Below are 19,762 nucleotides of genomic sequence, written 5' to 3'. Positions count from 1 at the left end.
AGTCGATCTGCCGCCGGTGACCAGGTTGCTGAACAGCGCCTGTGCCAGATTCTGACGGGTCGCGCGTGTGCTGCTTTCAGGGCCGTCGTCGTCATCGTCGTCGTCCTTGTCCGACTCTTCCCAGTCGTCGTCATCGTGCTTGGGCGCTACGTGGATCGAGCGAGAGGCAGAAGCCGAAGCGACATTGCCAGTGGGCTGCGCCGAGACGGGCGGAGTGGCGCGCGTCGCCGTTGGCAGTTCCGATGACCCGGGCGACTTGGCCGCCTCCTGCTGCTGACGGAAGAAGGGATTGGTGCCGCCAGATGTGGCTGGCGAAGGCGCAGTAGCTGCCGCAGTGCCACCCTGCTGAATGCGATGGAACGGATTGGTGCTCGAAGCCGAACCCGGGCTGGGCTGCGGAGGAGCTGCGGGGGCCGGATGGGCCATGGTCGCGGACGACGCCGAGGGTGGTGCCGGCGGAGCAGTGGGAGCCTCGGAACTGGCGGCGTGCGACTTTCGAGAAGGTGGTGGCGGTGGGGCACCGCCCTTGGCCTTACGGGACGGAGGCGGTGCTGGGGCAGCTGGCTTCGCCTTGCCGGCGAACATGCTCTGCCTTTCCTTGAACGCGGCCTCCTGCTGTCTGGCTTCCTCCTCCTGCTCTTCGATGCGGCGCAGACGCGCCTCACGCTCGGCCCTCTCCTTGGCTAGAATCTCTTCACGCCTTCGCAGCATCTCTTCCTGGTCGTCGATCTCTTCCTTAGCCGCCTGGATCACCGGACCGGGAGGAGGGTTGTTACTCTTGGCCGACTCGTCGATCTCGGCCTTGACTGTCTGCAGGCTGGCCTTCTCGTTCTGCAGACGGTGTTCCTCGAGTCGAGCCTTTCGCGCTTCTTCGCGCGCCGCCGCCTCGCGATCGGCCTGTGCGCTTCGTGCCTCGGCTTCGGCCTTCTCCGCCTTGAGCCGCTCCTCGACGCTAGTGTCGACTGCGGCGGGGCCAGAGGGGGCGACCGCGCCCAGCATGCGCATGCGCTCCTGCACCCGGCGCTGCGCTTCGGCGCGGATCCAAGCGGCACGCTCTTCGGGTGTCATGTTCTTGGGCGGGGCGCCCGCCGATGGAGCGGCGGAGGATGGCGACGCTGCCGCGGGTGGTGCCGGAGGCGGTGGAGCTGGGGCCGTGGCTCCCTTGGAGGACGCGGGAGGAGGCGGCGGTGGCGGCGCATCTGCCCGGCCGCTGCTGTGCCGGTCTCGGTCATCTTCGCCTCTTCGGCCGCCGTAGTCGGTCCGGAAGTCGTGGCTGTCGTCGCGCCTGTCGTCGCGCCTGTCATAGCGTTCGCGAGACCGATCCCGGGATCGATCGCGGCCATAGTCGCTTCGCCGAGAGGAGTCCTCGTCGCGGTCACGGTCAAAGGTGCCGCGCAAGTACTCGCCGTCGCCGAGGCGGCCACCGCGATCTTCGCGATCATATCCACGATCGTTGTCACGATCTCGGTCGTCGCGGTCGTAACGGCGGTATGGGTCGTTGCGACGGTCGCGGTCCCGGCTTTGATCAAGCTTGCGGTCGCGCTCACGACGCTCGCTCGCCTCGATCCGCTTCTCGAGTTGAGGTAGACGTTCATGCATCAGATGGATCAGCTCCCGCTCGGCCTTGCGCTTGAGGTCGGCCGAGTCGCGTCCGCCGCGCCGGTTGTAGTACTCGATATCATCCTGAACACGGCGGATGCGGTAGCGCAGGTCGTCCATCTCGCGCTTGAGCTCGCGATCCTCGTCATCCTCGTGGTTCTGCTTCTCCAGCATCTTTTGGGTGTTCTCCAGCTGACGCTTCATCTCGCTCAGATCGTCGGTCGCGCTCTGGCCCTCGTAGCGGACTGCCTTGCGGTCGAGGTGGCGGCTGCTGCTCTTGTACCCGGCAGACTCGGACTCTTCGTGCCGGTAGGCGCGGGCATCCTGCTTGGGCGCGACGGGGTTCTCGTGGAACGAGCGCGCCTTTGTGTACGAAGCGCCGCTGTTGGAGCCGGCCTCGGGGATGTTGAGGCCGGTGCTGTTGCGGACGTTGGTGTCCTTCTTCAGCAGGTCCTTGAGGAAATCGACCGAGTCGTTCAGGTCGCGCGCAGAGGGAGGAACGAGCTCGGCCGGGAGCTGGTCGGGGATGTCGTTGCCATTGAGTGCTGCGCAAGTCCGGCAAGACGGGTGGGTAGGATGACGGAGGTCGCATTCGAGGCACAGCCCTTGGTCAGCATGCGGCGAGCGCTACTACGGTCGAGGAGGCCCTCGCAGCCGCAGCCTTTTTTTGCTGCAAGTACTCACCTCGGTAGATGAGGCCCATGGCGACGTGGAACTCGTTGACATTCAGCTTGCCCCGGTTCTCGGTGTCGGCGAGGTGCCAGATCTGCATGAGCTGCTCGCGCGGGATGCCGCTCTGGCCAAAGACCTCGCGGGCCACGTCGCCGCTGATGAAGCCGGAGCCATTCGAGTCCCATGCGCGGAAGATGGAGTCGTAGCTCTTCTTCTCCTCCTTGCTGAGCGCCCATGGGATCTTTGGCTCCTTGGATCCCTGCTGCTGCTGGCTGAGGTTCTGGATCTGCGACTGGAAGTTGGATGGCTGCATGCTCGCCTGGCTGAAGTTCATGTTGCCGGCGACGGCGGCGCCCGAAAAGGGCTGCGAGGCCGGAAGGAACTGGGCGCTCATCAGCTGCATGCGCGGATCGCGGATCGGCATGCCCGTCATCTGAGGCATCAGGCCAGTCTGCTGCGGCTGCATCATGCCGAGGCCCCCGGGCCCACCACCCATGTAGCCTGTGGCTTGCGACTGGAGGCCGCCACCGCCGCCGCCGAGGAAGCCGGTGGGCTGCGGTTGGACACCGCCTCCGGCGGCCAGTCCGCCACCGGCGGGACCGGGCGAGAGGAAGCGCTGGGGTTGCTGACCAGGGCCTGGCGAGAGAAAGCGCTGCTGGGAGAGGCCAGGTCCTCCGAGGTTTGAGCCCATCCCCATGCCGCTCATGCCTGTAGGCTGAGCAGAGAGGAACGACGTCTGGCCGAGCTGTTGCTGTTGCGGCAGCTGCTGCTGGCCTGGGAAACCGGTGGCCATGGGCCGCTGGAACTGCGACATGCCTGGATAGCCCGTCATCTGGGGCTGCATGAAGCCGGTCTGTTGGGGCTGTTGCTGCTGCGGCTGCTGCTGCTGCGGAAAGCCCGTCATCTGAGGCTGCTGGAAGCCGCCTTGCTGAGGACGGCCCCATCCCTGCATGTTGTTGTTGTTGTACATGTTGGACGCCGCGCCGCGGTGTCCTCAGTGGCCCGTTCTGGTCGGCCCGAGACTGGCGACGGATGAATGCGGACGGAGGAATGCTTGCCAGCTGCACAGCGTGTGAGTGAACAGTCGGGGGAAGACCGAGTGAGAGGTGCTCACGTTCGATGGCGCGGCTGCGACACCAAGCCGAAGCGGAGAGGGCGGGTACGAAGGAGAGCGCGAGGTTCGGGGTGTGAGGATGTGGATCGTATGAGGGCTCAGGGAGTGGGCGTTTGGGTGATGGATGGAAAGGCGAGGACCGACGGAAGGAGACGGGAAGGGCAGGGGAGGGGAGGGGACGGGACAGGCAGGAAGGACCGACGGCGACGTCGAGGGTCGCCCGCCCACGCCGCTGCCCCTCTCGCTGCGCACACGCACGGGGAACAGGCCAGGCGCCAGGCCGGGCGAGGACCGCCGATGCTTGCCTGCTCGCTGGCTGGCCTGCTTGCCCGAGGGTGGGGCCGCCAGCCAGATCGTGCGTCGGTGCGTGGCTCTGCCACCTGGGCTGGCCAGCTGGCCTGGCCCAAGAGCCTGGAGGCATGCACGGTTCGTCCAGCAAATACATCAGCAGCTAGGCGGCAGTCGGCCTGGCCTGGCCTCGCCTGGCCTCCCCCTGGCTGGTCGCCCCTTGGTTGCTTGCGTCGACGTGCAGCACGGCCAGGCCAGGCCGGGCCAGCAATAATAGGAGGTCTGGCCTGCCTGCCAGCTGCCGCCTTGTGCCTGTATAGCTGTGATCGCCGCCTACCACATCGCTCGGATCTCCGATTCCCGCGTCTCGGCCGCTGCTGGACAGCACAGCCACGCCGGGCCCGGCCCACGGACGCATGGACCCTACCTTCAACCGGCCAGGCATCTCCTCTCCAAATCGGGACCGACGGCAGCGCGACGATGCATATGCATGTGCTCAGCGGTGACCCTTGCTCTCTGTCGCTGCGAGTCGTAAGCTGGCTCTTCAGGCGCCCGCGTGCCGAGCAGCCTCGAGCAACAGCCGTACATGCTCACAGACGAAGCTGGACGGCGGAGACGTGATTATTTCAGAGTACAGAAGAGGGGCGGCGCCCCGCGAGCACAAGAAGCGCGGTGCACGGGGTGATCGGACGGCAGGCAAAAAGAGTACAGGAATGTCAAGAAGTACAGGCGGGCGAGAGAGGGACTACGAGAGTAAGGGCAAGCATAGCGGCCACGGCCATGGAAAGGAGCGGGGCGAGGTGACCGGCGCGCATGACAGCCAGGCATTGGGTCCGGGCGCCAGACTCTGGCGTGCTCGGATATGACCCAGCGAGAGGACGGATTGGGCTGCTTTGATCCGGCTGGCGAAGGGCTGGGCCGGAGACGAGGTTGAGGCCACGGCGCCCAAGGCTGTCCTGCTTTGCCAGAGGGAGTACAGGTGCTCGAGCCGGTCAGCGGTTGGATGATTGGGGTGGCGGCACCAGGCTGGCTGAGCATGACGGCGAATCACGAATGCGGAGAAGATGGCATCGCGCAAGTCAATGGAAGGCAGGACAAGTCTGATCGCTGCCAGCGCGGTCAGCCATCTTCGACCTTGGGGTATGCCAGACGCGACGCGTCCCTTTCCCCCCTCCTGATAGGGCAGCGCGCAGCCTGCTGGCGTCACTAGCCTGACTTCCTGAGCGGGGCACGCGATGCCCGATGTAAGGACGCGGATCTCACGACGCGCCAGGCACCCAAGCGCCGCCGCGTTCAGGGCCGGTGGCGATCAAACATGGCAGCAGCACGGCCATCCTTGCCCTGGTCGGCATGGCGCTCTGGGCCATGTCGAGTAGATGTCGACATCGTTCGAGTCACGGAGCTCCAGCCGGTTGGGAGCGACGGTACTCACGCCAGGCACTCTGGAGCGGATGCAGGTGGTGCCAGGAGAAGCGGACGCGTTAGGCCGAGGCCTTGTTCTTTGGGTTCTCCTTGGACGTTGCCCAGGCATGAGCGGCCTGCTTGAAGCGCTCCTTGTGCTCCATGTTGGGTTTCTCGGTCTTGAGCTTGGCCAGCGTCTCCTTCATGTGTCGGTGGTAGGCAGTCGACTTCTTCTTGCCACCGCCGGTCGACTTCTTCGGAGGCATGGTGGAGGTTGTGTGTGGGTGAGAGATAGAGAGAGAGAGAGAGAGTAGTGTGTGTGTGTGTGTGTTGGACACGGAAGGTTTCGCAGGGCAAGCACCGAAGATGTCGATGCGATGAGATGATGCTTGGGGGCGGATGGATGGAGTAGGAGGGAGAGGAGGAAAGGGGCGTGGGGACGTGTCTTTTGAGGGGGGTCGCGTCGCCTGCTTCAAGGAGGTGAGGCAGGCCACAGCCGGTAGGCGGGCAGGCCAGGAGGTAACTAGGCAGAGCCAGGCCGGGTCGGCTGGGGACCCTGCAGGCCAGAAAGCGAGACGGACAGCAGCAGCTTCGACGCGCTCTATCTACCTCTCTGTTGCCAGCCTGCCTGCCTGGACGCCCGGCGGGACACCTGCTGGCCTGGTGTACGTGTGGCCTTGCCCGCCTTGCCTCCATCTGCCCTCCCGGCCAGGCTACCGTGGCCAGTAATTTGACCCGTCGCCCGCTCAGGCCAGGCCAGCCAGGCCTCCCGCTTGGCCGTGGCGCGTCAGGCAGGCTAAGCAGGCAAAGCGACCCTGCCTGCCTCCGCCCGCATTCTCAAATGACAGGCGAGCCTCCTCTGAGGCAAACGCGTGGTCTGTCCATCATGTCTGCGGGCGCGGCCGCGAACAAGCTCGCTCGGCCCTCCTCTCGCCTCGGTTGGTTGCTCCTGCCTGCCTGGCCTGCCCGGCTGTCTGCCCGCCCGCCTGTCCGCCCGAGCGCCGCCGCTGGCTTTCCGTCCACTCGCACCGTCCGGTGGTGCGTTGGATCAGACGGCTCTTAACCCTCCTCAGCCTGCACGCCGAAAAAGGGAAATACAACGCGACGGCCTCGGCCATGCCCGCGAATACGAAAGGCTCTTTGCAGACATGAGTTTCTAATCTCTAGGGCGTGTCGCGTGCCCCTCTTCTTGGCTTGCTTGCTTGCTTGCTGCTTCGCCCATGCCATCGCTCGTCTGTTGACGACACCACCCTACGCTGGTCGTCCACGCCGTCCTCGTCGACCTGGCCTGTGCCTGGCTCTTCGACGGCGATGCCTTCTGCGCGCGAGCGAGGGTAGGGCAGGCCCCGTCGGCGAGGCCGAGCGGCGAGTACGTGAGCTTCTACCCAGCACGTCCAGCAGGTCGAACACTGACCGCTTCAAGACTGGGCCGAGCCTGAATGGACCGAGGTGAGCCCCTTTGCAGCTTGTACGGCACTCGAGACGAAGCCCGCGACGCCCCCAGCCTCTAGAGAGTAGTAGTGTAAGTTAGTAGGTCGGTCGGTCGTGGGAACGCGGCGTGACATTGTATTATCGCCGCAGTGGGCGAAAGGCCGAAGAAGCGACCACAATCTTCGTGTGCCAGTTCCGCCGCCTCCGTCGGGTTCTCTCCGGGATACACGCGACGACGACACGCGGGCACAGCGAAGATGGACGTCCTTAGACACATGCGGCGACGGCCACCACGACGATGTACTTGTATGATGCATGGCAAGCTGCGTACCTCGTGCGTGATTACGATTGGCGCACCCCGCACTTTTTTTTTTTTTTTCGACGAGCAGCCGCTCGTCTCGCCTACCTCGCCCTGCAGCGGTCAAGGGAAGGCAGGGCCGAGAGCGCAGCCAGCCAGCCACCCACACGTACCGAAGCAGAAATCGGCCAGGTCAGGAAAACGCCGGCGAAAAAAGCGGGCGAAAATCCGATTGGATCCACGGCGCCTGCCTGCCTGCCAGCCTGCCCATCTGACGCCCCGGACGAGCCCGGGTTGCGTTGCGCTTCGTTTGGGCAGCACCTCTCGTTACATTCTGCGCTGCGCGACGGCGTGCTCTGTGCCGTTTTGAAAACCTTTTCGGGAGCCCCTGCGAGGACCGCGCGGCCGACCTGGCTCTTGGAGCCGTTGCGTCTATCTCTTTGTGACGCCTGCGGCGGCCCGGGAAAGATCGACGCCGAGTTTGGCAGCGGTCGGCCAGACACGTACTCTGTTCACGCACGCACGCCTACACGCACGCACGCCTGCCTACTACCGACGCTCCGCGGCAGTCGGGATCCGGCCTGGTGGGCAGGAGAAGGGAGAGCGAGCGGAGCGTCGCAGCACAGCGAGCTCTTTCTTTCTTGCTTGCTTTTTCTTTTTCTCGTCTTCGCCTCAGCTGCGGGCTGGGTGGAGCGAGGGCCCGCTCACTCGCTCGCTGGTCGGAGCGAGGCCGCCGACGTGTGCCCCCGCACCCCCACGTTGGCAGCACCGCCCAACCAAGGCCAACCGAGGCTCAAGCTGAGGCTCAGTCAAAAAGACCCACATCACCATCACCACGCACGTTGCAGCCCTGCGCCCCCATCCACCACGCGGCCTTCGTCTTTCTCTCTATCTCTCTCTCTCTCTTGCTTCGAAAATCAAGGCACCCGCCATCACCACCGCCACCGCCACCACCATTACTGCGTCCGGCCAGCAAGCCTGCCGTCTGACCTTCGCAACAGCTATCCGCGCGCCGACAGGCCAGCATCGTCTCTCCTTGCCCTTTCCCCCTCCCTCTACCCCGGACGCGCCCCCCCCCCCCCCCCCCCCCTTGTCCCCGATCTCACAGCGACCGCGGGCCGCCCTCGAATTGCGTCCGCCGATCTCGCAACTCCCGCCCCGCCCTCTCGCCAACCCCTCACGTCGGCCCTGCTCTAGCCAGGGTTGGCATGGACACGCAACGTCCCCCTCCGCCCCTGCGCATCCCGTCGTCGTCCGAAGACAACCTGCCGCTCTTTGATCCTAGCGGCCTCAGCGCATCGCTCTCTGCAGACGACTGGCACTCCTCGTTTGACCTGTCCAGCGTAGCCGCAGCCCGCCTAGGCATCGCCTCCCCCTCGAGCAGGGATGCGTCCCCTTCCGCCTCATGGATCCAGTCGCCGCCCCGCCAAGGCAGTCTAAACCATGCCTCTTCCCCCAGCCTGGCCCCGGCAACGGGCAGTGCATCCGTCGATTCTGGCTCAGGCGACCGGCAAGGGAGGCTGTCAACATCGCACACCGCCGACGCCTCACCACTTGGCGGTGTACGCTTGTCCCGCCCAGAGTCTCAACCCGCAAGCGTCACGTCCAAAGTGCGGATGTGGTGGCAGCGGGGCGCGCCTTCCTCGGAAGACGAGGGAGATGCCACCGATCCACCTCCGCCTGCCGATCCGGGCCCTGCCTCGCAGTCGCCGCTCGGGGCTAGCTCCGTTGAGACTGTCAACGCCAGCGGTCTCGGGCTTAAAGCGCACAGCAGCACGGAACAGGACGGAGAAAGGTCGACGGCGGCACCAGCAGCGGCGGCGCTTCCTTCACGTCAACCAACAGGTCCCACCCTGGCAACGTGCGACCTCTTTCGGCCGCCTCTACCGTCGCCATCGCAGTCGCCAGGCTCGGTCGGACGCACAACTAGCCCAGGCACCTCGCCCTCGCCCAAGGTCAGGTCGCCAGCCGCCGATTTCCTCAGCAACTTCTCCAGCCTGCACAGCGTCGCCAGCCCTTCCAGCTCGGCAGGTGCCGGGTCCCTTCTCGGCGGCATCACGCCGCAGCCTGGTCAAAATGCGCAGTCGCCAGAGCCCTACGGTAAAGCTCTCGTTGCCTCGCCCACCGACCTCGGCCGCAGCCGCAGCAGTGGCGGCGGCAATGGACTTTGGTCGGGTCTAGGTGATGCGGCTGCGAAGCTCTACGACGGCGGCAGCGTTGGGACGGCTGGTGGCGAGTCTGCGACCATAACTCCCCGTCCCGACGAGCAAGGCGCTCGCTTCGGCCCCGGAGGCCGCTACGTCATGGGCAGGACGATTGGCTTCGGCGGCTTCTCGACAGTCCGTGAGGGCTTCGACATCGAGGGCCTTTCGCGGGACGAGGCAAAGGAGGCTCGCCGCATCGCCGTCAAGATTGTCTACCAGACTCAGGAGAGCGATGAGGTGGTCCACGGCGCCGCCAAGCGGCACTCTCAGTGGTCTCACGAGCTCGATATCTGGCGGAGTCTGCCGGCCCACCCTCACCTGCTCCCCTTGCTTCACTCCGAGGTTGTTTCACTGCCCAGGGGCGGAGGATCACACATGTCGGGCGCCGCCAGCAGCGCAGAACTGCTGGTCATGCCGCTCTGCGATCGCGGCAACCTGCTCGACTACGTGCGGTCCGAGGGCGGCACGCGCGGACCGTCGTTGATCCTCGGCTCTGCGGACTCTGGTCGAGGCACGCCCAAGGCTTCGAGCTTGTCACGCAGCGCATCACTCAACACGCCGTTCGGCAACGCCAACGCCGAGACGGGCAAGTCGGTCGACAGCAGCCGCACCGGTTCCGGCTTCCTTTCTCGAGGCCATCGCCGCCTTGGCCTCGGCCGCGTCCCGTCAGCTTCCGGCGTACCAGCAAGCAACTTGCCGTGGAGCCTGAATGCTTCGCAGCTGCAGCTCTCAACGGCGTCGAACACGTCGTCGCCCAGTTCCGTGGTCGGCAGCCTGTCCAGCGGGTCCGGGCTGCTACGGCGCGCCAGTAGCCAGATGGCCCGGAGCCGCGGCGTCCCCATCGACGTGGCGCGCGAGACGATGCGACAGCTGGCATCTGCCCTGCGCACCTTGCACACACAAGCGGGCGTACTGCACAGCGACCTCAAGCTCGAGAATATCCTTGGCCAGAATCTGCGTACATCGCGCAGCGACGGCTCGATCAGGACGACTGCCGGCGCTGCCGGACCGCCAGTGTCTTCGAGCAGCTCGTCATTCTCCTCCGATGACGGCGGAGAACTCGAGGAGCAACTGCCATGCTGGAGACTCGCAGACTTTGGCTTGGCACGTCGGATAGTTTCAAACAGCACCGACGACGGTGCATTCTCTAGACTCCACCACCACGGCCAGACCCTGGGTCAGCCGCAGCAACCAGCCCAAAGCCGGGGCGGATCACTTGCCTACACTGCGCCAGAGTATCTCCGAGCCAAATCCTCCACGCCTTCTGGCGTCACGACGCCAGGCGGTCTCGAGGCTGACGCTGCGGCCCAGCAGGCTTCGACTTCACCCTTTGCCGCCGACATGTGGGCGCTCGGCTGCATCCTGTATGCGCTGCTGAGCGGTCGGCTGCCGTTTGCGGACTCGTTCGAACCTCGTCTGCAGATGAAGATTGCCAAGGCCCAGTGGGACATCCCGACGCGACTGCGGCGGAGGGCTGAGCGCCTCGCCGATGCCTCTCGGGGAGGCCTCCGCCATGCTCGTGAAGCGTCGGGAGGCAGTCAGATCGGGGCCGACCCGGGCGGTGCGATCGGCGAAAGACCCCTCTCCACGCTGATCGAGGGCCGGCACGTAGGACCATTCGGCAGACTGCGGGCCGCTGACGTGGACCTGAGCGCCTCATTACCCAGCCTTCCCTCGAGGGAGCGGCCAACTAGGAGGCTAATGAGCGCGTTCGAGCCGCCCATGGCCAGCTTTGCCGAGACCGGACGGACATCTGACCATGTCGTAGGATCGGCCCCCGGCCGGGCCGATCACGTCGATCGGATCGAGATCAACCCGTCGGCCAAGGCGCTTGCCGATGCCGAGGTTGATCCAGAGTCGGACGAGGATGACGGCGTCGAAGCCGAATGGGACGGACTCAGCTGGGACCGCGCCGCGGCAAGAGAGGTGCTTCACGGTCTGCTGGAACCGGATCCGTCGAAGCGCTGGACCATCGAGAGGCTGTGCGCCTCGGCATGGATCCGCGGCGACAATGACGACAGCGTCGGTGGCATCAGGACGACGGCCGGGGAAGCGGACAACATCCACCCAGTGGCCGACACTCACACCAAAAGGACAGGCCTCGCAGGGCAATCCATCTCCGAAAGGCCGTCGCAGGAAACGTTGGACGCATCGCTCGACTTCCGGAGGAGGAGCAGCTCGCAATCGCGCGATCGCGGCACGCTGGATCTGGACGTCGCCTCGACGCTCGCTAGGTCGCGGCCTGCCGACCTCTCGGCAGAGTCATCGGGACCAGTTTCGCCGGCGCTCCCGACGTCGCGTTCCGGCTTCGACGACAGCCACAGCAGCATCAGCTCCCGTCCGATGTCGCGCGATTCGTTCCGCGACCGCAGCGAATCGCGCACGCGTAGCACCGGCTTCAGCGAGAGCTCGACACCGAGTCGCGGAGAGGGTGGGGTCTGGCACGCGGCTCATCACGCGCTCGACGTCGCGCACTGGCCGTCGATTAGCCGCTGCGACAGTCCGGCCGACTCCGAGAGGCGTGGCCGGCAGTCGCGGTCGAGAATGGCAGACCTCGACGAGAACCAGACTTGGAGCGCCGACAAGGATCAGAGCGCGGCAGAGCGGTACAACGAGTGGCGTACCGGACGCGTGGCTATGCCTGTGCCCATCCCCGCACGCAGCCAGAGCCACTCGCGCAGCCGCAGCCGCCACAGCCGCGAATCGGGCTCGCCAGATCGCCTGTCGCGGCGATCGCACTCGAAGCCGCGGCCGCTGCTGCCGGGCTCTTACGATGCCAGCGGCTCGGGGGCGGGTTTTCTGCGCGGTCGGAGCTTCGAGACCCGTTCTGGCGCTGCGGCCGTGGGCGGGTCGGCGTTTGCCGACCAGACTCAGGCCCATCGATCGTCGACGTCGCGGAGCAGGTCGAGGGCGCCGGACGCGCTGGCGCAGATCCTGGGTCGCGACAGGGCCACCAGCCGTTCGCGAGGCACGCCGACAGACGACGGAGAGCGCTCGCTGCGCGCAACAGCTGGTTCGTCGAGCAGCAGCCTCAGCCTTGCCGCGAACGGCGGGCCCCCTGGCGCGCCGGCGGCAAGGGCGCACGAGCCTCGGGGTCGAGCCCGCGATCGAAAGTAGACCCGAGGACCAGAGACTGTGGTTCTAAACGGACGGAAGTGGATCCCCATCATGCAAGCCATCCAGGATCCGCACTAAAGCTACCGCACTCGTGCCGGTCCAGCCTGTCCTATTTTGACCTTCCTTTGCAGTACTCCGATAATGACGGTGTGCTGCCCCACCTCGCTCTGCAGCAGCAGAATCAATACCACTCACGCTCATAATAGCTGCCTGTCTCGCCTTGCTCCAGCCGCATGCAGGACGGGCGTGCATTGATGGCACGGTGAGAGGCGCGAAAGATCCAGACAGGTCGGTGGGGCGAAGCGAATGAGACAGAGAGCCTGTCAACATGGAACAGGATGACTGAGTGCGGATGTTGTACAAATGCCGAGGCAGAGAGAGGCAGAGGAACAAATCGAGGTCGAAGCTGGGGTCAAGCTGGAGTTGCAGAGGGACGCTGTTGGGGGTCGAAGAAGGTCGAGCGACGGTGCGCTGCACATCGAGTCGGAAAGCGTTGGTCGCGATGGGGTGTACGGGGCTGCGCCATGGGCGGGCGAGCGAGGATCGCGTTCTCGACGAGCAGAGATGTAGTCTAGTTAGCGCGGTTCTGGAGGTTCAGCCGGAGGCATTGCCAGATGTACCCGCCGCCGCTGCCGCTGCACTGCCGCTCCTACCCTTTCCGCCTCGTCCTGCAGTCGAAGCCCTGCCTCTCGATGCGCCGCCTCCTCTCCCACGTCCTCCGCCTCCACCGGCGGATCTACCGCCTCTTCCCCTTCCCCTCCCAGCTCTCGGTCCAGAGCCGCCACTTACTCCATCCTCTGCCCCATCTTGACCTACGCCTCCATCCGAAGCAGCGCCGCCGATAGCAGCGCCCCCACCGCTACCACCTTGCTGCGGGTCCATGGTGGAAAGTGCGCCTGCCTTTTCCGCCACCTCTTCGACGCCGCCCACTTTCCTCGCTTCCGTGACGATCCGGTCGGCGTAGAGGAGCTGCTCCAATCGACCCAACTTTTTGGCTTCGACGTCCTTGCGCAATGCGTGGCGAAAGTCTTCCAGCTTGACGCGTTGTCGGTGCGGCGCCCTCGGTGGCAGCGTTGCCGGGGCTGCCACTGTCGAAACTGCCCCAGCCGCTGCCGCTGCCGACGTCGCAGCAGCTCCGGCTCCGGCTCCTGCTGCTGCCGTTTGTGCAGAGTCGCCGACTTCGTGCGTCCACGCTGCGCTCCCGGCGGTGGAAGGATCGCCTTCCGCTCCTACCAGTCCCAATGACCCGGTATCGAAGGCACTACCAAAGGATGCGGTGCTGGTCGAGATGTTGCTGGTACCCAGGCCAAGTGCATACGGGCTTGGGCGGGCGCGCGCGCAAAGATCGGTGATGAAGTCGACCGTCATCTCTTCCAGCAGCGCAACTGACTCCGAGTCCGGGTTGGCTACGTCGCCGTAGGCATACATCAGGTTTCGAAGATCCTTGGCGAACAGGTTGCGGTGGTTGAACGGCTTACGGCCCCGAGCCGTCGCGGTCGGCGCCGTCGTTGCCGCCGAAGAGGAGGAATTTGCCGCGTCATTTTGCTGCAATGTCGATGCGGCGAGGGCAGGGTGGACGAAGGGAGTGTTGCGGCTCGGACCGCCCGTCGTACCCGCTCCCAAAGCGCTAAAGCCTGCCGCGCCACCGGCCGCTCCGCCCCGTCGTCCGCCACCAGGCTGATACGGATGCGGCGCCGGGTGCGCAGAGGAGCCCTGCCGAGATCGGTCCGGCCGCTGTGAGCCGCGGCCCGGGGTGGGCGCCATGGTTGACCGATCGGTCTGTCGATACGTCGAGCGCTATCTGTCGTCGTCTGACCGTTGCGCGAGAGCGGTAGAGGGGCCGGCGGGAGTCCTGAGAGCGGTGATGGAAGTTGGATGGAAAGCGCTCCACCCAGGTCCCGCTGGCTTCCTCCACACGCTGGACCCCGCCACGGCCGTGCAGGCTCTTGATATCGATCGGGACAAATTGCAACTACGCCGAAATCGGGCAACCTCATCAGGGGCTCTTTCTTCTTCTCTAGGCTGTCCTGCAACACACACTTTCCTTGGGGCCCTTCAAGTCTCTGAGGCCTGTGCAACACAGCAGTATCCAGCCCAGAGCACTGCGGCGACCGGGATGCCCTGAGCCAACACAAAGGCGATTTTCACAGGGCTCTTTCTACTTTTCCAGGTGGGCAGGGAGGATTCAGGGTTCCAGATTGCAGCTGATTGCACACCTGTTGCGTCCTTCTGGGGAAATCGCACAAGGGATCTGCAGCTGGATCTCCAGATCGCCGTACACATGCAATGTTTCTGGACCAGATCCTGCTGCTATGGAGAGCTATGAGGGCCAGCCAGAGGGCAGGAGGAGGGGGGCAAAGGTGGCCAGCATGCCAAAGCAAAGGCAAAGGTAGAAAACGCAAAGGGGGGACGGGGCAAAAGGGGAAAAGGGACAAGGGGCAAAAGGAAACTGCAGCATCTAGGATTGTCCCCCACTGCAGTACTCCTGTCGACACTTGAAACCGTACTTTTGACAGACATGTAGGAATGCTTTATGTTTTCATTCTAGTAGATAGGACATGCATAAAGTAACTTTGTCATAGACTTTTTGGCCGCAGGCAACTTGGAGGCCCAGATCTTGCGGCGCTCTGGCTTTCCCTACACAACGGTCAACAGCATCATTCAACTCTTCAAAGCAACGGGCCAGTTCGATGCCAAGCCGCATGGCGGTGCGCTTTGTCAGCCAGCGGTGCGCTGGGAGCACGTCGACTGCGCCATCAATCTCATCAACGACAATGCAACTGCAATGATGCGCGAGATCTTTGAGCACGTTCAGTCACGCTTCCCTGCGCTCTCTTGCAGTGAGCGGACGTTTGCCAGAGCGCTCAACAAGCAGTTGAGGATGACGCTCACAGCTAGCGGCAGGGATTCAGCTACAGTCCCAGGAGTCGCAGATCTCCTTTCATAGCCAGCAGCAGGATCTGGTCAAAAAAATCGCACGTGTATAACAATTTGAAAATCCAGCTGCAGCCAGCTTGTGCGGTTTCTCAAATCGCAGCAGGCGTGCGATCAGCTGCGATCTGAGATCCTGAATTTTTCCTGCCTGCAATCTGAGATCCACTCTGAGTGGTCAGGATTTCAAATGGCACTTGTATAAGAACTCTCAAATCCTGGATCGCACAGCCTGTGCGATAGGAAAAATCGGGAATTACTTTTGCTGCTAGCTATGTTTGTACCCCCAGGGCTGTACCCAGCCAGTCTACATCTTTGGCCTTTGGGCTGTAGGACCCCTACGCTCCGCAGGGCCGCAGGACCTCTACGCACAAAGGGCCGTAGGACTGCATCCCTCCCACACCGTAGGCACAACACGCACCCACACCTGTATCCTAGCTACAATATGATTGCAATATAAGGTACCTACAAGGGCAGCGGCAATGGCGTTAGAGCAAGGTGGCAGCAGGGCAGCAGCAGAGCGGCAGCAGAGCGGCAGCAGAGCAGCAGCAGAGCAGCAGCAGCAACAGCGGCAGCAGCGACAGCCGCAGAGCACTGTCAGCAGCAAAGTAAGGCGGTGAAGGAGGAGCAGGCAAAAGGATGAGGGGGAGCAAAGGAGTCAGCAATGGCGTGCAAGGGAGCGGTAGACAAGGAGCGGTGTTGGCAACTCACTTGTCACGATGGGGCTGTCAAGCAGAAGGGGAGAAGGCTGTCAATGTTCATCATGGCAGGGGCAGAAGGAGGTAGCAGCAGAGCGGAATCAGTGGCAAGGCGGCTGGGCTGGCAGCAAACTCACTGGCAGCTGCGCTTGGCTGGCCACTACGCTTGGCTGGCGGGCTGGCTGGCGGCTGGCTGGCTGGCGGGTACGCTGGGTGGGCGGCTGGCGGGCGGATGGCGGGCTGGCTTGGGTGGCGGCTGGCTGGCTGGCTGGCTGGCTTGGGTGATGGCTGGCTGGGTCAAGTGGCTGGCAGCTGGCTGGGCGAGTGGCGGGCGGCTGGCTGGCAGGTGGCGTCAGATGGTGGTGGTAGGAGGGCAGGAGAGACGGGCAGGCGGATGGATTTGGCAAAGGGCCAGGTGGGAAAGGGGCCAGCGTGCACGTGCCAAGCCTCCTGAGCTGATGTAAGCAGTGGCAGAGCAGCCCAAGAAGCGCAGGGACCCTTGGCCTGCCGTAGGTGGCCCTACGGCCAAAAATGCCGTAGCTGCTCCCCAGAAAATGGCTGTAGGTGGCCCTACAACCCCGATTTCTGGCCGTAGGTGGCCCTACAGCCATTTTTAGCGTAGATGGCCCCCAATTTCCCGATTTCAGGCCGTAGGTCAGCCTACGGCCAAAAACCACCTGCCCTTTGCCGCTAGCTATGAGTCTCCGATGATTGACGGCAGCAGCGGGGCAGAAGCAGCGGCAGAGCGGAAGCAACGGCAAAGCAGAAGCAGCGGCAAGGTGCAAGCAGCGGCAAGGCGGCTGCTAACGGCTGGCTGGCTGGCAGTCTTGCTGGCGGCTGGCGGCTAGCTGACTGGTGTTGGAACACCTTGCCGTCTCGCACAAAAAACGCAAAGGATAAACCGATTCGATCGAAAGGGACACTCTAGAGCACTGGACGCGCCTCCCGGGTCCGACTCCTGCAAGTCCTGACCCCAGCCGTCAGGTAAGGCAAGGGTAGTGGTAAGGAGCAGCTCCTACCCCTGATGCTACCCCTCACCAGTGGTCAATCCCCCTTCATTCCTACCCCTCCATTCCTACCCCTTAGATAGACACGTCTAGTCATCTAGAGAGCCTCGGTTCACAGTCAAGTCGAGCAACTCGACTGAAGAGACACAGCAGTACGGTCCCCTGTAGCTACAGGATCATGGTCGCTGCTCTAGAGGTCTATAGTGACCCGCAGCGCAAAGTTGTGGCGTATATATACAACCAGCTTCTGGTCGACAATGGGACCGCTTCTTTATTGGATCATACACACATCATCCCCTTCTATCGGTCCAGCTTACCCTCACACACTCTTCCACATATCTACGAGCGTCTACAGTTGCCTGCCTTGCGTCTCTGACAACTAGTCCGTTGGCCTACCCTCATAGCTAGCAGCAGAGTCAACCTACGATTTGTCAGATCGTAGCTAGGCGTAGCCAATCTACGATTTTCAGATCGTAGGACATCCTTCTACACAAACAATTTATAGATCCGGACAAGTTGTGCAGATTTTTTGGACGTACCCTGCCTACAATTTGTCAGATCGTAGCTAGAGCAGTCTATGTACAATTTCAGATCGTAGCTAGGATACGACTGAAATGCAGGCTACAATCAATTGGATCGCCTACTAGCTTTAGTTGAATAATTACTATCTACGCTACTAGAAGCTACGATACAATTGCAAATCGCGGACAGAAAGAGAGGTGGAGAGAGGTGGACAGAGGATGGAAGCAGATACCGAGGATCCTGTCAGCATCATCAACCAGTGGCAGCACCTGCGCCGGCAAGGAGGCACTCACAGCAAGGACAAGTCAGCATTGATGTGGTGGCGGTAGCGCATTGATGCAGGGCGTGGCGCAGTGCGGAGAGAGCGATTGATAGACCTGAGAAAAGGGAAAGGAGCAGGTGGTCAGCGTGCAGCGGCAGAGCGACGGCGGAAGAGCGCCGCGGAGATAATACTGACCAGGGCAAGTGCACTGCAGCGGTGGTGCTGGTGATGGCAGGTTCGCATTGTTGATGCGGTTGGGGTGTGCTGCCGGATGGGTGAGGATGAGAAGGTGAGCGTCGAGAGCATTGAGGTGTCAGCGTTGATGCTGTCCGGTGGTGGCAGCACGCCGAAGATTGATGCTCTCACCTAAGAGGCGTCGGCAGGTGGCAGCTGCTGTGTGACGCTGGATCGATTGATCTTGACCGGTGTGCTTTGGCAGGGCATCATGTGGGCGATGGCCGCGATTTGGCGTCGGTCGTGGCGGCAAGTTGGCGTCAATGGTGGCAGAAAGTTGGCGTCAATGGTGGCGGCAGCGAGTCAGCGTCGGTCGTGGTGGCAAGTCAGCGTTGGTGGTGGCGTCAATGTCAGCGTTGGTGGTGGCGTCAAGTTGGCCTTGGTGGCATCGATGTTGAGGCTATTCAGGCGGTGCAGGACTGAGCACAATTGAGGCAGGCCAAGGCGGCTGGGGTGGATGCCGGCAGCTGGTGGCCTTGACAGCGGTTGGGTGGCGGCAGCAGGCAAAGGAGCGATGGTGGGCGAAGGTCGATGGCAGGCAAAGGGCCAATGGTAGTGATAGCTAGGGGCAGGCTTTGGGCTACGATTTCAGATATCGTAGATCTCGTACAATATGGCAGTGCTGTAGGAGATCGTTAATCCCCTACGGCACTGGGATGCCGTAGGCCACCCACAGCATTTTTGGCCGTAGGCATCCTACAGCCTGCTTATCGTAGGCCCTCCCTCGCAGGCACTGCCATATGTAGTCTACAGGCATTGTATTCATGATCGCAAAATCTAGCTACACTGATGTGCGGCGGCACAGCGACAGCATTGGTGGATGGCAGGGCAAGGAGGCAGGAAGGCAGGTGGTTGCATGCGGCAACAGGGCGGCAGCAGCAGTGGCAACAGAGCGTCAGCAGCAAAGCAAGGGGATAAGGGAGGAGCAGGCAAGTAGAGGGGAGCAAAGGAGTCAGCAACGCGCAGCAGAGCGGCAGAAGAAGAGCGGCAACAGTCGACTCACATGAGGTGGAGCAGAAGCAAAGCTGTCAATGGTCAGAATCATTGGAGACTTCGGAGAGGGCCTCTCCGAAGTTTCCGGTGATTGACGGCGTCAGCTGGCGGAAGCAAGCAGTGCGGAGCAGCAGCGGCTCGCAGCTCACCAGGTGGCTGGCTGGGCCTCCCTATTGGAACACCTGTTAGGGTGCGTGCAAGTTGGAACCGACGACAAACAACAAGTCTAGTTGTCTGGAACACCGAAGGACAGTATGGAGTCAATCGTAGGAGTCAAGTTGTTATTCCTGGACTCGGAACGGCTTCGGGGCCAGGTCGAGGGTAGACCAACGGACTAGTTGTCGAAGACGCAAGGCAGGCAACTGTAGTCGCTCGTAGAGATGTGGAAGAGTGTGTGAGGGTAAGCTGGACCGATAGAAGGGGATTAAGTGTGTAAGATTTGATGATGAAGAAGCGGTCCCATCGTCGACCAGAAGCTGGTCGTATATATACGCTACAACTTTGCGCTGCGGCTTACTATAGACCTCTGGAGCAGCAACCATGATCCTGTAGCTACGGGGGACCGTACCGCTCCGTCTCTTTGGTCAAGTTGCTCGACTCGACCGTGAACCGCGGCTCTCTAGATGACTAGACGTATCTATCTAAAGGGTTAGGAATGGAGGGGTAGGAATGAAGGGGGATTGACCGTCGGTGAGGGGTAGCATCAGGGGTAGGAGCTGCTCCTTACCGCTACCCTTGCCTTACCTGACGGCTCGGGTCGGGACTCGTAGGAACCGGGCCCAAGGGGCGCGTCCAGTGCTCTAGAGTGTCCCTTCTGATCGAATCGGTTTATCCTTTGCGAATTTCGTGCGAGACGGCGAGGTGTTCCAACACTCCCTGAGTCTCGCTGGCGGCTCTGGCGGCTGCGCTTGGCTGGCGGCTGCGCTCGGCTGGCGGCTGGCAGGGCTGGCGGCGGGCTGGCTGGGCCTCGCTGGCGGCTGGCGGCTTGCTG

General features: G+C 63.1%; 4 protein-coding genes across 4 annotated transcripts in view; 1 reads left to right on the top strand and 3 right to left on the bottom strand.

Annotated features, from left to right (window-relative positions):
* Window positions 1–3,241, bottom strand: part of PFL1_06191 (uncharacterized protein) — a gene marked incomplete at both ends in the record, with an annotated part of 4,780 nt that extends 1,539 nt beyond the window's left edge. The window contains 2 exons of the mRNA XM_007883730.1: window positions 22–2,144; window positions 2,284–3,241. Of these exons, the coding sequence (XP_007881921.1) occupies window positions 22–2,144; window positions 2,284–3,241 (3,081 nt within the window). The remainder of the gene's footprint in view (window positions 1–21; window positions 2,145–2,283) is intronic.
* Window positions 3,242–4,966: 1,725 nt separating this feature from the next.
* Window positions 4,967–5,340, bottom strand: PFL1_06190 (uncharacterized protein; the record flags this gene model as incomplete). Its single annotated transcript, XM_007883729.1, has 3 exons — window positions 4,967–5,014; window positions 5,106–5,115; window positions 5,192–5,340. 3 exons carry the CDS (start codon window positions 5,338–5,340, stop codon window positions 4,967–4,969), a joined length of 207 nt encoding a protein of 68 aa, XP_007881920.1.
* A 3,079-nt stretch (window positions 5,341–8,419) lies between these two features.
* Window positions 8,420–12,124, top strand: PFL1_06189 (uncharacterized protein; the record flags this gene model as incomplete). The annotated part of the gene is made up of 2 exons (XM_007883728.1): window positions 8,420–8,664; window positions 8,764–12,124. The coding sequence occupies 2 exons, from the start codon at window positions 8,420–8,422 to the stop codon at window positions 12,122–12,124; spliced, it is 3,606 nt and encodes a 1,201-aa protein (XP_007881919.1).
* A 594-nt stretch (window positions 12,125–12,718) lies between these two features.
* On the bottom strand, window positions 12,719–13,888 carry PFL1_06188 (uncharacterized protein; the record flags this gene model as incomplete). Its single annotated transcript, XM_007883727.1, has 1 exon — window positions 12,719–13,888. One exon carries the CDS (start codon window positions 13,886–13,888, stop codon window positions 12,719–12,721), a length of 1,170 nt encoding a protein of 389 aa, XP_007881918.1.
* Between the last annotated feature and the right edge of the window lie 5,874 nt (window positions 13,889–19,762).

Source organism: Pseudozyma flocculosa (assembly GCF_000417875.1).
Source record: "Pseudozyma flocculosa PF-1 unplaced genomic scaffold scaffold00024, whole genome shotgun sequence".
Lineage (NCBI taxonomy): Eukaryota > Fungi > Basidiomycota > Ustilaginomycetes > Ustilaginales > Ustilaginaceae > Pseudozyma > Pseudozyma flocculosa.
The sequence above is the reverse complement of the archived record's forward strand: the minus strand, read 5'-3'. Positions and strand labels throughout refer to the sequence as shown.